This window comes from Bactrocera latifrons, unplaced genomic scaffold (assembly GCF_001853355.1).
Source record: "Bactrocera latifrons isolate USDA-ARS-PBARC rearing strain unplaced genomic scaffold, ASM185335v1 scaffold_312, whole genome shotgun sequence".
NCBI lineage: Eukaryota > Metazoa > Arthropoda > Insecta > Diptera > Tephritidae > Bactrocera > Bactrocera latifrons.
The window spans coordinates 97367-117608 of NW_017536764.1; the positions used below are offsets into that span (position 1 = coordinate 97367).

A 20242-nucleotide genomic window follows, 5' to 3' on the forward strand; every position below is an offset into this window, starting at 1 on the left:
ACTTTGGTATATATAACCCTATATCTGACTCTTTTAGTTTTAGGACTTACAAACAACCGTTATGTGAACAAAACTATAATACTCTCTTTAGCAACTTTTTTGCGAGAGTATGAAAACTGTTCCCTGGGTTCCAATCATATGGAGCAAAGTCAGCCGAGCGTTCGAAAATCTTGATACCAGTTTTATGGGGGCTATGTCAAGTTTTCACCCAGTTTAATCTATTTTAGGAACAAAAGATACACTGTTGTGAGTAAAACATGTTCTGTAATTTTCATTGAGATATTGACCGATATATGCAGTGTAAAGTCACCCAGAAGTTCGAAATTCTTTATATTAGTTATATGTCGGCTCTGTATTGACTCGATTCAAGTCATTTTTGATACACAGAGATACTATCAATTGCATATCCCATACATTGACAGATATTATCGGTCAAAAGCCAACTATAGATATCGGTGTTCGTATATTCAGTGCCTTGGGGATTTTAGTTGGGTTTGGGAAGTTTTTGGTCACAAGGCATACTCTAAAATAATTATTAGTGTTATCCCGGTATATTAATTACTTCTTTATTTCTGTATAGGAAAATGCAAGAATCAAATTAAATTTAAAATTGTTCTATATGGGCAGTAGGCGTGGTTGTAGTCGATTTTGTACCATTTTCGCACTGTAATATATTAATATGAGAAGAATGTCACGTGCGAAATTTAATCGAAATCGGTCGGTAAGGAGACGGAATATTTTATTTCACCAAAAAGTGGGCGGTGCCATACCCCTGGTCCAATTTTTACATCGGCTGCCATAAAGCCTTTCATACCTTCCCATACAGTACCGTCATAATTTATATGTGAATAATGGGGGTTATCTTCCGATTTCATCAGTTTTCACACTGTAGGTAGGAGTTTTTTTTATAATATTGTATTTGCACTAGACAAGTTTGGTTATAGTTTTATATATAATTTCATTATGGCACTTTATAGGTTTTCTGTTAATGGGTTCTGCGAGCGTATTTTTATTTTTACTAAGAAACGCGTGTACCAAGTAAATGTAGCGAAAGGGTTTAACTTCATTGTTCGAAGAAATCGTGAATGGATTACAATCAAATTTGCTATCATATTACCTTTTTTTTGAAGGTGAAGTAAAATATAATAATTACTTCTTGTATGCAAACTAAAATAATTCTCAAATGTTATAACTATATGTGATATAAAGTCAACCCAAGAGGCTAAGTTTAGCGTATAGAGTTGAGTTGAATGACGTCAAAAATTCATTACGGCCCTAACTTATAAAAACGTGTCCACTAATTCAATAATTGCCATATATGTATTACGGATTGATCGATGTTTTCAGTTAAATGGACAAAACATGTTTCTTGAAAACTTATAATCCGATTTCAACAATTTTTGGACGTAAGATTACTAAGATTAAGGGCACTATTTGCGAAACGTTTTATCCAGATAAATTAATTGGTTTTTGATTTGTATAATGGAAAATGAAAGAATCAGATAGAATTTAAAATTGTAGGTCTGGTTTTTTTGTTCGTTTTGTCCTAAAAAAATTTCTGGTATCTTGCAAGTGTAAAATTCTATGTATTTAATTACTGCTTTCTCGCGTAACAAAACCGTTATGCGGGGAGAGGGAGAATATAATTCGATTTCATCTATTTTGCGATTTTCGCAATGTCAATAGGGATTTTTAAACGATTTGGTTTTAGCGAATTTAGTCATTGTAGCATTACTGGTTTAAAATATATGTACATAAAACCTATTAGAAGGCGGAACCACAACTATTTTTTCAAAGTTCTACTACTACTACTCCCTGTACCAAATTACAGTTTATTAGTTTACAGCTTACTTTTGACACGTGCACAAAGTTTCATTACGATGTCACAATTTTTAATCATGTTACAGCTTGCGCGGGCGGACAGACACACGGCTTTCAACTCGTTTCGTTATACTAGTTATTTATATACATATGTATATACTATATAACATTATACTTAATCGATTTTCAGGTGATATAGAGAACCGTTAGAAGAAAAAAATATTATATTCTGTAACTATATGTTTCACTAGTATTAAAAAAAAGTTTAATAAATTCCGCAATATTCAAATATATGGAAAAAATGAAATGTTTTGTAAATAATTATTAATAATGTACTATTTTTTCGCCGTTTTTAAATACATATACGATTATATTTCTGATGTTTCACTTCTAAATTTTTGTTTCGTTACCAAAATATGGGGAGTGCACCTGAGCAGACAAGAGTGGTTACCAAATTGGCATTGGCCCGAATATTATTGTCTTTATAGATTTAAATGTCAAATATAAATGCAACAATCAATTTTATGCCCATTATAAACACCAATGTCTCTACTGCGTCGATAGTAAACTCATTCCGCACACGACTCAATCAAATTTTAATAAAAAGGATCTATAGACTAGAATAACTTTTCCGCTGGCATGACTTTGTAGATCAATATTTAAAGTGATGTATTCATTAATCGTCTGGTGTAACATTTTCAATACAGCGCTCTGCTTTTATTTGTTGTTGTGTTTAATTTGTAAACATTGCCATCAAATCCAAAAAGTTTTTATGATAGTTATCGTACCTACCTACCTTGTAATATTTATTAAGAGTTTGGTCTATATTTATATATTCATATATATATGCTATATATACAAGTATAAATGTATATACTTTTAAGTATATACATGTTTTCCGAGGTAACTTAACTATAATAAAAATGTATAAAGCCTATACCTAAACCACAATAAATTTGCTACTAACAACTTTTCTATAATAAAGTAATACAATATATCTATTTGACCATCGAAAAATTATCGAATATAAATGTACATAATGCTTGTTTCGACCGTATTTCAGACATAAAGGGTTCATAACCACATCTCTTAAGACATCGTTCAATAGGATCACACCACGAAAAAGTCATTATGTCTCTATGGGAAATACTTCGAATGCCTCCTCTATATATCCGGGGAGAATGAGCCAGAAGGATCGAAGATTGCTGAAAATGATCTTGGTTATATTTATATCATTTCTTTTCTGTCATTTACCAATAACTATAACCAAACTTTGGAAAAGTACTACAGATTTGCATATTGTTAATATAAGTGGATATTTATTGATATATTTAACTACTTGCGTAAATCCCATTATATATGTTATGATGTCTAGTGAATACAGGCAAGCTTATTGGAATTTATTACGATGCCGGAAGAAAGCGTAAAGAATTAATTATTAGTGCAATGTTATATTCCCAAAGTCTTGCCAACATGGGCTCAGCATACAAATTTCAAACGCTTCAGTATATGTACATATATTCTCCTCACTGGAGAAAAGAGATCGCATAATGTATTAGTTTAGCATAGAGTAATTAGGAGGGTGTAAGTTATTAGTTATAACAATCAGAAAGTATTATGGCTACGCTACGTACCTTATCAACAGGTTGTAAATGCACTTTATGAAAATAAAGGTTTAAATTTCGAGCCCCAAAAAATACATTGCCAATTAAAATAAATGGTAGTTCCAGAAACATTTAATAATTAAGTTATTTAAATGATATAATAACGTATGAATTCCGTATGTAATCAACACAAATTTATACGATTATTTATGTATATTAATTTATAAGAACTGTCGATGTTTATTTTAAGCAATATTATGCATAATTTTACAATAATAACTATTACTATTAAAGTGTAAATGCAATTATGTAATTGATATTATTTTATTGTTCTTGTTTTCGATACGAATTAACTACGTAAATTGTTTAAGTATGTAATGATCATACAGACTCCAAATGTTCAGCTAATTCCAGAATGGGACTTTCACTTAGGGGCCTTATGACGGTTTGCCAGTTCGATGTGTAAACGTTGGTCTGTAAGAAAATGTCATAAGCTGTAGTTATATGCAAAACATGAACACATAGTAAGTATATTTAAAAAACTTAAAAAAGATGAATTTAAATTTTCTTCACTGAGTTTGTGTTGAATGAGTTAATTATCCCCAAGAAAAATTAATATACTAGTTAAGACTACAAATGGGTTTCACCAAATTCATGAGAACACCAAATTGAATAACTCGCGCCATTGAAAAAAATGTGCTCTAAAGCATAACATTTGAGAGTATGTATTTAAATCAATGATTAAAACAAAATAAAATAAAACTCTACCAAATATGACTGATCTTTCTAACAAGTTGAAAAATCAGCCTCATGTAAACAAAGTTTGAAGAGTTTAAATATATGTTTTGTATGAGATTTCTCTGGTAACGGTTTTTTTAGCATTTTTCCCAATCTCGACTTATATTAGAAAATATCCCTGTAAGTGAACTACTAAAAATTAATTATTTTAGTACCCGAAGCTCTTGTGTACATGTGATCGGTTATGCGTTCCCACGTGTTATATGGTTGTTTTACATAAAAGTTAACTTTTGGATACCTAATTGACATTAAAATAAAAGGAATGGAAAGATGTGAGTTGCCGAAATTTGTGCTTCGTTTTGCTTCACACGAAGCAATAGAAGCATGCATCAACCGACTTTCGTACATTCTGGAAAAATCCATCTTATATCGATTTCCGTGAAAGGGTTGAATAACTATAAAACATTGTTTTCATATCAAATCTGTCATATGTTATCGGTCGATTTGATTCATATGCAGACCATACAATTAGATTGCAGGAAAGTACAAAGTTCCGGTCCAATTCTTTTTATTGATTTGAACTTTTCCGATTTCCTGATTCCGCGTATTACTCTTGTTAGAAGATACAGTGATGTAATATATACCATGATATTTTATAAACTGTGAACACTGACTATGTTCAAAAATTTATTTGATTTCAAAATATCTTTGTCTAAATACTTTCGGTAAAACAAAACCAAGAATAGAACCTGTAAGAACGAATTAGAATCATTTAGTTTTCTAGCTATATTTTACTTCATATCAAATGAGATATAACAGACATAATCTTTACTGAAAACTAAATTTAATATGTGCAAAATGTCAAGATCGTAGATGGTATAAGCTAAGGGCTAAGGGTAATATTGATTCAAGCCATTTTTGGCATAAAGACATACTATTATCAGCAAATGATTCCCTATGCTATGGGTTTTGGGTTCCATATATGTGGATTTCAGAAGTAATGGTCCGATTTGGACAATTTTTAGTCATAAGGTGGTACAGTTCAAAGACTATATTCGTACAAAGTTTTATCCGGTTTTATTGTTTGGTTCTTGATTTCTATACTAGAAAGTGGACAATGGCAGTAAACGTAGCATGGCATTGTGAAAAAATCCTATATACCAAATTTGATTGAAATTGGTAAAAAAAAAGGATCGGAGATATTTGATTTCAAAGGTAGGGTTGCCGCGCCCATTTTTTAATGTGACGCTGCCTGGTAGAAAGCCCTTTGGTATAGTCCTTGTTTTTCTTTCATGTCACTAGTTTATTAGTAGCAAGAGCTGTCAAAATAATTTGTCTTGTTCAAATTTGGCTGATATCGATTGAATGGTTCTTATAAAATTTCTAAAAACAGTTGCCCCTCATTTCTACGATTCCTACCAAATAACAGATTTGTATCTTAATTTTCAGTTTAGTTATGGTTTTCGATTATCGACGGTTTGGTGGCATGGCAGTGATCCGATTACTAATATCTACGAACTCGCACCGTACCTGGTTTCATTAAAATATCTCTATAAATTTTTGCTCAAGTTAGAACTTGCACGGGCAGATTTTCATACGGATACAAACTTCGCTTGTAATCCTGATCACTTATATATGTATAAATATAGTATATAACTTCGTATCTATATCAATTATAGCTTTGCTTTGGGCAATGATCTATGTCAAATATCGTGAAGACGACTTGTCTAATAAAAAAAAACGACTTGATTTTGATTGCTTAGCTTATACAGCAGCTATATACTATAGTGGTTCAATCTAAAACTATTACAGAGAAAATTGCGACTCCTTGGGCAATAATATATGCCAAATTTCGCGTAGACATGTTGTCAGATTTTATATACCTATAAGGCTTTATCTGAATTGAAAAATGAAAAAGCAAAGTTATATGAAATCTGAATAGCAAATTTTAAATTAAATTTCGTTACAATTACAGTGTATAGTGTAAGGTGTTGTACACTGTATTATTCATGTAAAAAATAGGTGTACCCTGCGAAGGATAAGCATATACATACATTAGATCTATGCGGGTATATTGATGTATAAGTTTTATTGTCATGGTATAATGAACTATTACTAAAGATAGTTAGAGGATTTTCGCCATTAGTTTACCTACATTTGCATGAAACTGTGGCGCTAAGCGACCGCCGTTTTCAATTAATTTACTTGATTTTTTCAATTGACTACTGTTCACAGTTGTTGGAAGGGAGCTCCAAGTCTCTGACGCATGCCTACTTAAAGGAGGTGTATATTTAGTAGGCATCGTGAGCAAAGAAAGGTCTTGGGATTGCTGCTTTATATAAGACGTCTTCATGTAGTTATTAATCGTTGGGCCATAAGGCAGTGGGATTATAGATGACTGCTGGAACTTTCCTGAAGCGCGTTCAAAAACGTTTAAACCATTTATAAATATATCGCTAGGTGGGCATGATTCTGCAGACTCGAAACTGGTTGCAATTAAGCCTTGACCAGCAACTTGTTGTGGTGGACCTGCTTTAAAAGATTGTTCACGCATCATGAGCTGTTGCCGTGAGATGTGAGACTCCAAGGCATATTGTTTTTGTAACAGTTGTCTTTTTTGTTGCAATAGTCTGTGCTGTAGCAGCTGTTGTTGGAGTGGCTGTCGTTGTATAACTAATGGATTAATGTTGCAAAGGAGCGTCATATCGGCACGAGCTGACGAGGCCATAGGCAGATTGCTTGCGTCGAAGCGTACATTATTAATGAATGGCGAGGGAAAATCTATAGTTTCGAAACTATGTTGTGGACGTATTAGATGTGGAGTCCTCGGAGTATGTGGAGATTGTACGAACTGGTGATGCAAGTCAAGTGACAGTCTATTTGGAATTGAGTAAAATTGACTACTATGAAATTGATAATTGCCGCCGTCGTCTAGAGATACTTTATTGCTACGATATTTCGATTTAAGTGATACAACTTCCTTTTGTAGTTGTTGCAATTCCAGCCAACAATCTTGTTTTTGGGTATCATAACGGTAACTACCGTAACCAGCGCCAGAATTTAAAATTGTCATTGAATTCACAAATCCCTGAGCAACGAGACCATCACTTGCCCGTCGACCTTCCCTAAAATATTGATAAATAGTTTAATTGGTTTACTATTATATTATTTGATTATCTAACTAAGCACCTAAAATGTATTGGAGTCCTTTTACCAACACATTCCATGGGCAGCTTAGCACAAAGCGTCGAAGAATTACTTGAAACTGGTATTTGAAAACACGAGTTATTACTATTATAGATGGAACGATCCGACATTCGATCTGATGCGGTAGCTAAGGTGGTATTGCTGGCGCACGATGGCAGGCTGCTTGCTAGATCAATACTAGGTGTCATGTTTAGCTCTATACCTTCCAATACCGAACAGTTGCTGTTTGATGAACCACGGCTTAAGTTTTGGCTCAAGCTTTTAGAATAACTTGCCAGCACTCCGCTCGATGAACTGCTGCTAGCATAAGACTGCATGCGCTGAGTTAGATCGCATGTCGACTGCGAACAATCTATAGGATTATAAAAAATATATAAAGTGGACATTTGGATAGAATGTTAACTTAAATAAAAGCACAATTAGTACATAAATATATAAGAAAAGGCTTAACAAGTTCAGAGGTAACCGAATACTTCCACAATAAAATACGACGCGTGTTCGAAAACTTGTCATATAACGAATTTAATTTGTTCTCACTAACACTCTGCTTTAGTTCGCAGCAACATGCTAAGCCTGTACCAGAACATTATAACTTTTGCGGTCGAATCGTCACTTAAAATGCAAAATAACGTAAAAACATTTTAAAAAATTTACAGTGGATTGAATGAAATGTAATTAGTGTAGTGAATCGTAATCAATGAGATGCTCAATTTCGAATTTTTTGATGATACGTTATTTTGTATTTTAGGTGACGATATGTAATTACGGCATAAATAATTGTATATAGGGAATAAAATGTCAACCTAAGATTAAAAAAATTTAAAGAATTTAAATAACAATTCATCAAATACTTTTGCATTCGTAAATTACTTATACTGTACCATATGTACATATGTCTTGCAGTCGCATACCTTTCATTTCATTTGAGGGGTCCGTTTCACAACCCTCATCAGTACTAGTACTGCACTGGGTGGCGATTTTCGTTGACTTCAGTCGAGATGCACACTTTTCGTTACAAAATTTCCTTTAAATAATTTATAATCACTTTATTTACTTGCATGTATTATTAGAAATATATTGTGCTTACCTGCATTTGGAATCAGTCTGAGAAGATTTTGAGGTGCAACCGTTATGAGTTTTGGACACACTTGGGAGGACACATCTATTTATGGCTGAATTTGATTTACTAGATGATGGCTCAGTAGCTTCCTGTTTCTTTAAAATATGAATAAATTTTTATTCTATATAGAAACGGTTTGAAATGAATTTTTACTTAAAAATACAATACTTTATAGAATAAGGTAATATTAAACACACTATCATTAATTACACATGCTCATTGTACACTTTCAAATTTAATACGAGTCGTCTTTTTACTGAAGTGAACTAACTATTTTTGTAACCGACGATGAATAGTAAGTTGTTTACAAGAATGAAAAGTGCAAGGGTTTAAAAGACATGAATCAGATCAAAGCACTTCCAATGCCGATAATCACTAAACAAAAGTTATATTGGCTGTTTGATGGAATTTCAAAGGGTTCGTTTATTTTGAGATATTGCCCGACAATACCAAGATTGGTTCAGAAGTGTATTGTGATTAGCTGGTCAAATTGAGTAATGCACTCAAACAGAAGAGGCCAGAATTGATCAATAGAAAAGGTGTAGTGTCCACCAGGAAAACGCGTTTTTCCGGCTTAATTGGGATGTGCTACCACACCCATCATATTCTCCACACTAGGAATCTTCCTACTATTACTTGTTTCGGTCTCTACAAAATTTGAATGGGAGAACCTTCACCAAAAATCAGGGCGTTAAAAACCACTTGGGCTAATTTGCTAGTGTATGAATGCAGAATCAATCTCTTGTCCAAAAGATGGCAATAGATATTAGATCAAAATAGAAAATATATTATTCCATAAAATGTTTTACACAATATAAGGGTCCTTTCCATTAAAAAAAAAGTGAACAACCCTATGGTATTGTGTTTCGGTTTTCAATTTAATTTATTATTATATTTACTGAAATACTTATATATGTATAACGATAATTGTCGTTTGGGCTTATTGCTGTATATGAGGAAAAGTTTAGTGTCAAAATAAGAAATGCAATTATTAATAATTTTGATTTGAGGACAGTTAGTGTTAGTCAGTCGGTTGAATGTAGAAAAGGTAAGTTATCAAAACACCAAGCCTTTATCTGCTAAAAATTCGCGTGGCATTCAGTAGCACTGATGAGTGATAAAACGTGGAAAAAGTAAAGTATCAAGGACAAAAATTAGTACTTGAAAATTAATTACAAAAATTTATTTATTTTCTAAATTTTGAAATGGAATACGGAAGTAAAACTTTTTTTTAAAGTAAAGTTTAATCCATAACACAAAGATGGGCAGACGCATTAAATGTCACGTCCCAATATGGTAAGTTATTGCTGACTACAACAAAGAAAATGGAGTCATAGGGAAGAAGAGACAAGGGTGCCCAAAAATTACAATGAAGGGAGCTAAAAGAATTTCGCATATTTCCAATTACGTTTAAAAAATTCGCGCTCGGTTTATGAAAGAAGGCAAAAAGCCCCCTTAGAGCACGCTGCCCGTAACAGATTGCGCCCAGCCAATATACGCGGCTGCGTTGCAAGAAAGATAGCCTACCTAAATTAGGCAAATAGGGAAAAAAGAGAGACATTTTATGAAGAGCACATTTTAAAACCTCAAAATTTTTGATCAGAAGTGCTCTGAACCGATGATTAGACTTCATCATTCCCATTGCACGGTTTGCGTTGGCTCTGTCTACGTTAGAACCATCTTTAAATTACGAAAGAGATATGATACCATCAAGCTTCCTGAAAAATAGAGCCAAATAGATCTACCTCCCTTTGACAAGAATACTTAATTAATTTCTTTAACTAGGTATATTCCCTCAATGTGGAAATAGTTAATATATAATCCCTTTGTATAAAAGTGAAAAATATAGGGGTATTGCAAAACTATCAGTTATACCCCAACTTTTTCAAGCTATCATTGCGCACCATATAACTTTTTCGATGTGTTCATTAATTTCTTCTTCTCAGCAAGGATTTAGTAAAGAGAAAAAATTATTTGAATTTGTAAACCATGTTTCATTGGATTTTAGAGAACACAAGCATACGGATGTTATGTTCACTGACTTTAGCAAAGCTTTCGGTAAGGTAAATCTCCCGACGCTCGTACATAAACTTGATCTTCTGCACTTTCAACCAAGCCTTCTTCAATGTGTACCTTCTTAACTTTGTAATAGAACTCAACGAGTGATATTTGAAAATACTCTTTCAGATTCAATTAATATCTTCAGGCATCTTCTGCGACAGAGACGTTTGATATGATCAAGCAGGCCTATCCAGATGTAGCTTTAGCAAGAAATGGTGTGATTCTGTGACACCACGTCTTTTTGGAAGCCGGGAAAAGGTTGCTGATGAATGAGCAAATCAAAAGTGAAAACGATGCTCATTGTGTTTTTTGACATCAAAGGCATGATCCACCATTAATTTGTTCCTCCTGGACAAACCTTCAAAGCCAAGTTTTACGTGGAGGTGCTTAAGAGTTGCACCACGACAAGGCCCTGGCTCACACCGATTTAAATAATAATAATTAAGAATAATAGTTTTCATGTTGCTACCATAGACCTATATTTGAATATGACTCTGTTGTATGGAAATCTAGTTTCCAAATCCATTTTGAGCAAGTTACAGTCCATTCATAAATTCTCCTTAGGGCATTTCAGTTGGGATTCTAGGTTCAGTCTACCTCCATACAATAGTCGTTTACAACTTATAAATCTATCTACACTTATCAGTTGAAACTCGCTTAAAAAACTCTTGCTTTTCATGACTCGGTTTATTCGCCACGTACAAATATGTGGATGTGCCCGTCGTGTCGGTAGGACGGGAGTGGGGTAATCGTTGGGTTATTATTATTATTGTTATTATTATATGCAGACGGACATGGCTAAATCGACTCAGCTCGTCTCAATGATCATTTATATAAATACTTTATAAGGTATAGACGTTTTCTTTGGGATGTTACAAACATCGTAGCAAACTTTTGATAAACTCTGTTCAGGGTATGAATAATACTCACCTCTATGGGAAGTGGACTTTCTTGTAATGTTTGGAAAAGTTTAGCTGCTTCTGCCGACATTTTGAAATGAAAATTCGCTTTAACTTTTTGTCCGCTAGAAGAAGAATCGAAACTAGTGGAGCTTGACATTGTTTTAATGTCTTTAACGTTCTTAAGTTCAATTTGAACATCGCTTTCGATGTCTGTTTCACTATTAGCATACTTCTTAGATTCTGAAATGGCAGTAGCCTACAAAAAATGTGAGAATATAATTTTAATTTTTTCTAATTCTCGCTAATATGAATTATGAAAACAATAGCAATAAAGGCACTCCGACAATACTAAATAATGATTAGTTAAATCTATAAACTATGATTATAAAGTTACTTGTTGTAATAGGAGACGGCAATCCTCTGAGCTCTGCTTAATTATACACTCTCTTAAGTTTTGATGAAGAGGGTGAGGCACACTCTCGTTTATGGCCCTTGGCGCGTCCAATAAACCACTTAAATGTTCATTAGATAATAGATTCTCTTGGCGACATTTTTCACTAACAGTAGATAACTTATTGTCTGTAGTATATGGTGTTGCTATTGGGTGCTGGCTTGAACTTATATGGGCCCGACTTAAACGAGAAATCTTAATAGGCGTCGGTCTTCCTTTTGCTAATGACTTGCTTACTTGGGCGTCTTTATGGTCATAGTTTTTAATAGACGTGGGGCCACAATTCTTATTATGTTCGTGGAGTTGGGTATTATCACAATTGGCAACGATTTTCTGGGAAAATTTCGTTGGGAAACTACCACATTTTACTTCGTCTACACTTGGCAGTGGTGATATTGTCTTTTCTTTTACTGTATGATACGTTTGCTTCACTCGTTGTTTATCGATCGAAGGTCTAGTTTTATGTAGTACTTTAGAAGATCCATTATATCCCATTGATGTAATGCGTGGCAGTGTATTATCACTTAAACGTTTTGAATATTCTTGCATATTTTTCTTACTATTAACTCGGTCTTGAAGCAATAAATATATCGCCGCAACATGGTCGTAACTGTTCTTTTTCAAACTTCCTTTGGTTTTTTCAGGAGGTATTCCAGCGAATTCCGACATTATCCGTAGTATGTCTTCATTTGGTTCAATGCTTGAAGTTCCATCCATATTAACGCTGCATTGTGTTACAACAACGGTTTCACGAGCTTCTCCGCAAACCCAACGATGGGTTTTGATTTGATTGATTGTATATCGCCGCGATGGATCAAGAACAAGCATCCTTCGAATTAAATGCTCACAGTCTGAAATACGTTGATCTTAGATTTTCAAAATAAAATCAATAAATAATAAATTAACCTGATGACATGAAAAAAGGGATCCTAAATCTTCCTGACAGTACTCGATCTCTTAAACTCTGTAATGTAGATCCATCGAATGGTAAAGCCCCACAGACTAGAACATATAGTACCACTCCTAGGGACTGAAAAGATGGATTTAAATGGAAGCATACACTCACACAGATGTATTTGTAGTTGAAACTGGAATTAGTACCCATATATCAATTTCCGGACCGGTGTACTGTTTTCCTTCAAAAACTTCTGGTGCAGCGTAGGGAGGGGATCCACACCATGTTGCTAGCAATTCACCAACCTTAAAGTGGTTCGAAAATCCAAAATCTGCGATTTTTATATTCATATTAATATCAAGTAGAAGGTTTTCAGCCTAAAAAGGAAAAAGCTTCGTTGTATTTCTCATCTGCAACAATGCAATAGTTTACCTTTAAATCTCTATGTACAATATTTTTCATATGGCAATATTCTACCGCTGATAAAATCTGCCAAAATTTACTTCTTGCGGAACCCTCAGACATCCTTCCAAATTTTGCTATGTAATCTAAGGAAATGGTAATAAAATAAGACTTTATTAAAAATTCATCAGTTGTATTTATCTGAACACTAATAAAGAATTACGCCCATGACATTAGAAATATGGTAACAGCTACAAAGTGCTTATAAAGTGTCATAACTAAGCCATAAATAAAGATACTAAAATGAAATTTGGCACAAAGGATCGCATTAAGGAGGGGCATATTTGGACGTAATTTTTTTTGGAAAAGTGGGCGTGGCCTCGCCCCCTACTAACTCTTTTGTACATATCTCGAAAACTACTATAGCTATGTCAACCAAACTCTACAGAGGCATTTCCATATACAGTTCGAAAATGGAAGAAATCGGATAATAACCACGCCCACCTCCCATACAAAGGTTATGTTGAAAATCACTAAAAGTGCGTTAACCGACTAAGAAAAAACGTCATAAACACTAAATTTTACGGAAGAAATTGCAGAAGGAAGCTTCACACAGGCTTTTTTTTTTTTAAATTGAAAATGGGTGTGGCGTCGCCCACCTATGGACCAAAAACCATATCTCAGGAACTACTCCACCGATTTCAATGAAATTCGGAATATAATGCTTTCTTAACACCCTGATGATATGTACGAAATATGGGTGAAATCGGTTCACAACCACGGCTTCTTCCAATGTAATGCTATTTTGAATTGCATCTGATGATTTCTCTGTATAATATATACATTAGGAACCAATGATGACAGCGGAATAAAACTTTACACAAATACAGTATTTGAGCTGAGGTATCCCTTGTGGAAAAATTGTCGTGATCGGACTATAATTTTTCAAGGTCCCTGATATGGAACACGAAGAACTCAGTCCATAATCTAACCTATCCTAATCTAATTAGTTTTACAGAAAATGAAAAAATATGTAAACGACGGATAATGAAATCTCGATTATCACTTTATCATGCGAGAGTATAAAATGTTCGATGACACCCGAACTTAGCACTTCCTTACTTGTTGCATATGGATTTACGTTTGTTTAAGTTCTTGGTGTGTATGTGTGTGTTTATTTTGGCATTCACTGTAGCATGTGTCAAAAGTGTACAATCTTTGCCTTGCCACTAGCATTTTCAGTTTGAAAATTAAGCGAGATTTAGTAAAAATGATAATTTATTGAGTTTTATAGACTGTTTCGTCCGCCCAGGAAGAAGATAAAGTTTATTGATAATATCTACTCAAATTTATAATGAATAATTCAATAAAAACAAGAAAATTCTATGGATGTATGGTATAGAGTGTGAATTAACTAAAGAGATCTGAGATCTTTAGAAATATATGGTACATAACTAGAGTATAAATAGAAATGTATGATAGAAAATACATAGGGTCTGGTTGGGTCTGCTTAAAAATTAAAAAGCATATACATATGTCGCTCATCAAGTTTAAGTTTTCTGGTATATAAACCACAAATTTGCCCGCTTTTTTGCAATATCTATCAATTTATTCTTTACAGGAGTGGTTCATTGCGAAGGCCAAGAGAATTGCTCTCGGATGAAAGGAAATCGTTGTTAGTAAAAAGTAATGAAAGCAAATTTATTGTTTTTCAAATAGCCAAAATCTGAATTACTGTTATTATATGAACAAATTATTACGATAAGGCAATATTTACTTACCAAATATTTCCCCTTGACTAGCGTATTCAGATACTATGTAAATCATATTTTTCGTTTCCATCACCTGTAAAAATTAGAAGAGAAAAAAATATTTTATTAAGGAATCTTATTTAAGTAATTTCATAATTACTGTCACTATAATACAATTTGGTTTTGAAAATTATTATTATTGTTTTGCTTCAGTTGTTATCGATGTTTAATTATTTATACTGTTCAGTAGAACATAGATTTGGGACAATACTTTAGAGTAAATGTTATTAAGTACACATGTACACAAATATTTAAATCCAAGATGCTTATTTTGGTTTCATTTTTTGCAGCAAACACAAAAATTTTCTTAAATTGGAAAACCTCCATTTGGGTATACTTATTGCAATATTTAGTTTGACCCACAAACTAATCAAAGTGACGAACTAAATTTATTTATTTTAGTGCATATTTATGTAAATATTGTGATGGGTAGTAGGTATAGTTGTACTATATTCGTATATCAATACATTTGATTATATTAATATTTTGGTTCCGTTATGGTGTACAATTAATGCTATAGTTATTCAAACTTTCTAGTATATGTTTATAAAACACTTGTATGCATTACCTGGTAGAGTTTGATGATGTGTGGATGATTTAATCGTTTCATTATTTCAACTTCACGGTAGACCTTTTGCAAGTTTATTGAATCCAACTGGCTCTTGTCAATTATTTTTATAGCGACCTTAATAAAGAATGTATTTACAAATGCTATTGATAAAAATTATATCGTTGATTTATGGTTCAAAGAGTATGTATAGTAAATCTATAATTCAAAGCCGCAATCTAATTCTAAACTATAAGAGTTTTTGTATCAGCAATATAAGTAAGAGATACCTAAACATTACAACTAAGTTCCAATTTGCTAATTCAATACAGATGTAAATATACTTAACGTTTGTGGTGTTTTTATACTCTCGCAAAATGATGTAGCAAAGCATAATAATTTGGTTTTTTATACCTAACGGTTGTTTGTAACATCTGAATCATTACATTTCATAATATAATTGAAAATTTGTATACGTGTTTTTTGGTACTAAATCCGACAAAGTTGGTACAACAGAGGAGCGGAATTTGACCATTTCATCGCCAAAATATGCAGGATATCGGGTAAAGTTTAAGGGACATATTTCAACCATTAGTTAATTTTAACAAAAGTTGATGCATTAACATTATCCTGGCATTCTTATATTAAACTGATAAAATTATTATCATAAATCAAGTGAAAGAAAACCCATATGAAATTTTCCGAAATCCTCAGCCACTTTTTCTAACTTTTTAAAAGTAAAATATAATATATAAATAGTAAAATATTTTACTAATACTCCTTTTAGTGTCCATACATGTAATTTAAGGATTTTCGAGCTTGCTGTTAGTTGGTGAGAGTACATGTATCTCTTTTGAGTTAACTAGGTTGATTTTGTTATAAATCCCATTAAGCCAAATTCTCTTGCAACATGTTGCTACAGAGTATAACAGTTTTGTTCACCTAACGGTTGTACGCATCACCTAAAACTAATCGCGATAAATATAGAATTATACTACTGTGCCCAAAAAGGTGACATTTGAATTTAAACTGCTCGCGTCGAAGGATATGGAGAATTATATATTTTTTATGTTGCTACTGTCAGTCACATTTATGTCAAAATATTTATTAGTGTTTGAGATACGTGTCGTTTTGTGAGCTGCTAAAAGTGAGTTTTTCGTTTTTTGCGATGTCGAAATTTGTTGAGCAAGGAATTTGCATTAAATGATCATTTCTCCAAAAACTCAACCCATATCCTTCCGCAACCACCGTATTCCTCTCGCCGTGGGACCTCTGGCTGCTCACCAAGCTCAAAAGACCGCTCCGGGGACACCGTTTTTATCCGATAGAAGAGATTCAAGCCTCAGCGAAGACGGAACTGAAGGCCATCCCGGAAAGTGACTGCAACCAGTGTTTCAGATTGGAAAATCCGTTGGCATAAGTGCATTGTATCAGGAGGGGATTACTTTGAAGGGATGAAACTGATTTGGAAGAATAAATAAAGAATTTTCAAAATAAATACAATGTCCCCTGATTTTTGGGCACAGTAGTATATATATAAAGAAGGTCGTGATGAGTTGAAATGCGGATGACTGTCCTTAAAAATTAAGATATTTTGGTACACGTGTTCCTTGGCGAAAGCGTAAGGCGGAGTTCGTAGATGGGCGCAATCGGATCACTGCCACGCCGACAAAACGCCATTAAGGGAAAACCTATAAAGTAACATAACTAAGCACTAAAATAAGATACAGAACTATAATTTGCCACAGAGGATTGCGGTGGAAAAGGCAAATGTAGGCTGAAATTTTTGAAAAAGTGTGCGTGGCCCCACCACGTCTAATAGGTTTAATGTGTATATCACCTAGACAACCAAAGGGACAATAGCCAAATTTGATATGGACACCGAAATCGGATGATAACTTCGCCCACTCCCCATACAACACTACTGTTAAAAACTACTAAAAGCGCAATAAATCAATAACTAAATTTGTCAGAGACATTAATTATTACGCTCGATGTGGTATAAGGGAATTTATACGATTCAGTATAAAATTTGTAATAATTGGGTGAAACCTCATACCTTGAGATCCGCCCCACCTATTTCAACCAAATACGATACGTACCATTCTTCTTTGAATATTTGCTTCTAGTGTATAAATCAAGAAGCAAATAATTAACGGGTTAAAATTTTGGACAATGTATTGTCAAAATCCAGCAAAAACTGTTCAAGCACCTAGGTACGGAATATTTGAACCCCAGTATCTATAGCTGACTTTTTACGACAAATTTAATATTTCTTGATTTCAACCGTGGTATGATCCAATAATGAGATATAGTATATAATTGAAATTCAAGGATAATCTTTTCATGACAATAGTATATCAGTGTGTTGAAAATGAGTTGAATCGTAATATGCCTAATACGCCGATTTTCGAACTTTAAGGTAACTTTATAACTACTGTGATCAAATTGAAAGGTGATTTTTGCCCATTTCATCTCCTTCACAGTAATACTCCCGCTGTAATACACTTACGCCAACGAATTTTTTAGTCATCATAGCACTTGGCAAAATCCTCCGTGATGGCCATCAGAGCCTCCTTCGATTCAACTTTCATATCTTCAATTGAGTCAAAACGGTGTCCTCGGAGTGTTCATCTGAATTTTTTGAATAGCCAGAAGTTGCACGAAAGTAAATCAGGCGAATACGGGAGTTGCAGCACGATATTAGTTAAAAATGTGGCGAAATGATCACGAATGCACGCACTTCTTTGGTTTATAAATTCAGACGCGTATCTAATCTAATGAATATTTTGACGTGAAATTTGGCGTAAATGTCACCAACAGTACTACCAACTTACAGAAAAAAATTACAGAATCGAAAAACACGCAAAGTATTAAATAAAAATTCACCTTTCAATTTGATCACAGTAGTAAATCGGCTAACATGTGAGCTTTTTCAATGAAAATGAGAAAACGTATTTTATTGATAGCAGTGTACCTTTGTACCTAAAATGGATCAAATTGGACGGAAACTTGAGGTAACTTAATGAATCTCAGGTAACATTTTATTATTATTATGTGATATTGGCAAAAATAGATAAAAATCGGCTCGGCACAACCTCCCATACTCTTGTATTACATATGTATATACACTGATGGACAAAAGTCAAGGTCATATGACCATTACAATGTTCAAACGTCAAATGAAACCAGAAAATATGTACACTACAAAGTTAAGCATTCTTTTTACAAACTACAATTCAATTGAATGTATTTGGTGCCATATTAAAATGTTTTATGTTTTGCCTTATTTACAAAAACAACTGCACTTACCTTAAAGTACATATTTCTTATGGACAAAAGTCACCGTCTCTGCACTGGTCGTTATATTTTAGTAAAAATACTCTAGCTTTACAACAACCAATTTCATGCAATATGATGACTTTGAAAATTGTCTGTCTCAATAAAGTACCGTTATTTTTTGAAAAAGCTTTAAAACGTTGCGCATAAATAAGAAATGAGTCAAAAAAAAAAAAAGAAACGACCGTTGAGGAGCGGAAAATTATATTGAATGCTTATAAACAACAAAAGACTATTCGGGAAATATGTGACCTAGTTCAGCGGCCCCAAAGCACAATTACTGGTATTATAAATCGCTTCAAAAATGACCCAGATTGTGAATATCAACCGAGAAATGGAAGACCGCTTGCGCTATCAGAGCGGGACAAACGGGAGATAATGAAGATAATAAAAAAAATCCCAAAACACCATCATCGAAGATAGCTGCAACTCTGAAGGAAGACGTTGGTACGGTTGTTCATGCTCGAACTGTTCGTAGAGCATTAAATAGTGCTGGGTACAATGCCCGAGTTTGTCGCAAAAAACCAATGATAAGTAAGATGAACCAAAGAAAGCGACTTTTATTCGCAAAAGAGCACGTAAAGAAGCCGACGGACTTTTGGGAGAAAGTAATATTCTCCGATGAAAGCAAATTTTGTCTGTACAAGTCAGATGGGCGAGTTTTGACATGGCGGAGAAAGGGCAGAAAAGTATATTCACCCAACAGTAAAACACGGAGGTGGTGGAGTTTTGGTGTGGGGTGTATGTCAGCATCTGGGGTTGGAGAGATCGTGTTTATTGATAAAATAATGGACAAAACACTTTATTTGAATATTCTTAAAGGAAATTTGAAAAAAAGTGCTCAAAAACTTGGAATCGAGAACGACTACCACTTTCAGTATTGTACAACACTCCTCACACTTTGAAAACTCCACCTCAATCCCCCGATCTCAATCCGATCGAACATTTATGGGACTACTTCGATAGACGTGTTCGAGAACACCATGTTTCATCAAAAAATGGGCTAAAGCAAATACTTCTTGAAGAATGGATGAAAATTAATTCAGAAAAAATTAGTTCATTCAATGCAGAAACGTTTACAAGAAGTTATTAAAAATAACGGTAAACATACAACATATTAAAATATATTTTCTTCACCCATAATGAAATTTTATATAAAGTGACGGAGACTTTTGTCCATAGGAAATATGCGTTATATTTTTTAAATTTATATTTTTGTACCATAAGTAAAGTTAAAGACAATGTTATATACATATATAAAAAAAGAAATAAATTGCAGATTCAGTTAGCCACTCTTTAAAAATTGTTAATTCCAAATGACGGTGACTTTTGTCCAGCAGTGTA

General features: G+C 33.5%; 2 protein-coding genes across 4 annotated transcripts in view; one reads left to right on the top strand and one right to left on the bottom strand.

Moving 5' to 3' along the window:
- The window catches only part of LOC108970881 (G-protein coupled receptor moody), a 10540-nt gene extending 6920 nt beyond the window's left edge, over positions 1–3620 (top strand). Inside the window, exon 6 of the mRNA XM_018936567.1 lies at positions 2885–3620. Within this exon, the coding sequence (XP_018792112.1) occupies positions 2885–3248 (364 nt within the window). The 3' untranslated portion in view covers positions 3249–3620. The remainder of the gene's footprint in view (positions 1–2884) is intronic.
- A 52-nt stretch (positions 3621–3672) lies between these two features.
- Positions 3673–20242, bottom strand: part of LOC108970880 (putative serine/threonine-protein kinase YPL150W) — a 21861-nt gene continuing 5291 nt past the window's right edge. The window contains exons 4-15 of one of the 3 annotated variants that reach the window (XM_018936565.1): positions 15581–15697; positions 14983–15046; positions 13232–13347; positions 13006–13176; positions 12811–12934; positions 11848–12755; positions 11482–11709; positions 8458–8579; positions 8282–8394; positions 7353–7722; positions 6319–7288; positions 3673–3899 (exon numbers count right to left, since the gene is read on the bottom strand). In XM_018936565.1, coding sequence (XP_018792110.1) covers positions 3807–3899; positions 6319–7288; positions 7353–7722; positions 8282–8394; positions 8458–8579; positions 11482–11709; positions 11848–12755; positions 12811–12934; positions 13006–13176; positions 13232–13347; positions 14983–15046; positions 15581–15697 — 3396 coding nt within the window. In that variant the 3' untranslated portion in view covers positions 3673–3806. Of the gene's footprint in view, positions 3900–6314; positions 7289–7352; positions 7723–8281; positions 8395–8457; positions 8586–11481; positions 11710–11847; positions 12756–12810; positions 12935–13005; positions 13177–13231; positions 13348–14982; positions 15047–15580; positions 15698–20242 lie in introns of all 3 variants that reach the window. The other 2 variants (XM_018936564.1, XM_018936566.1) reach the window with 2 other exon arrangements.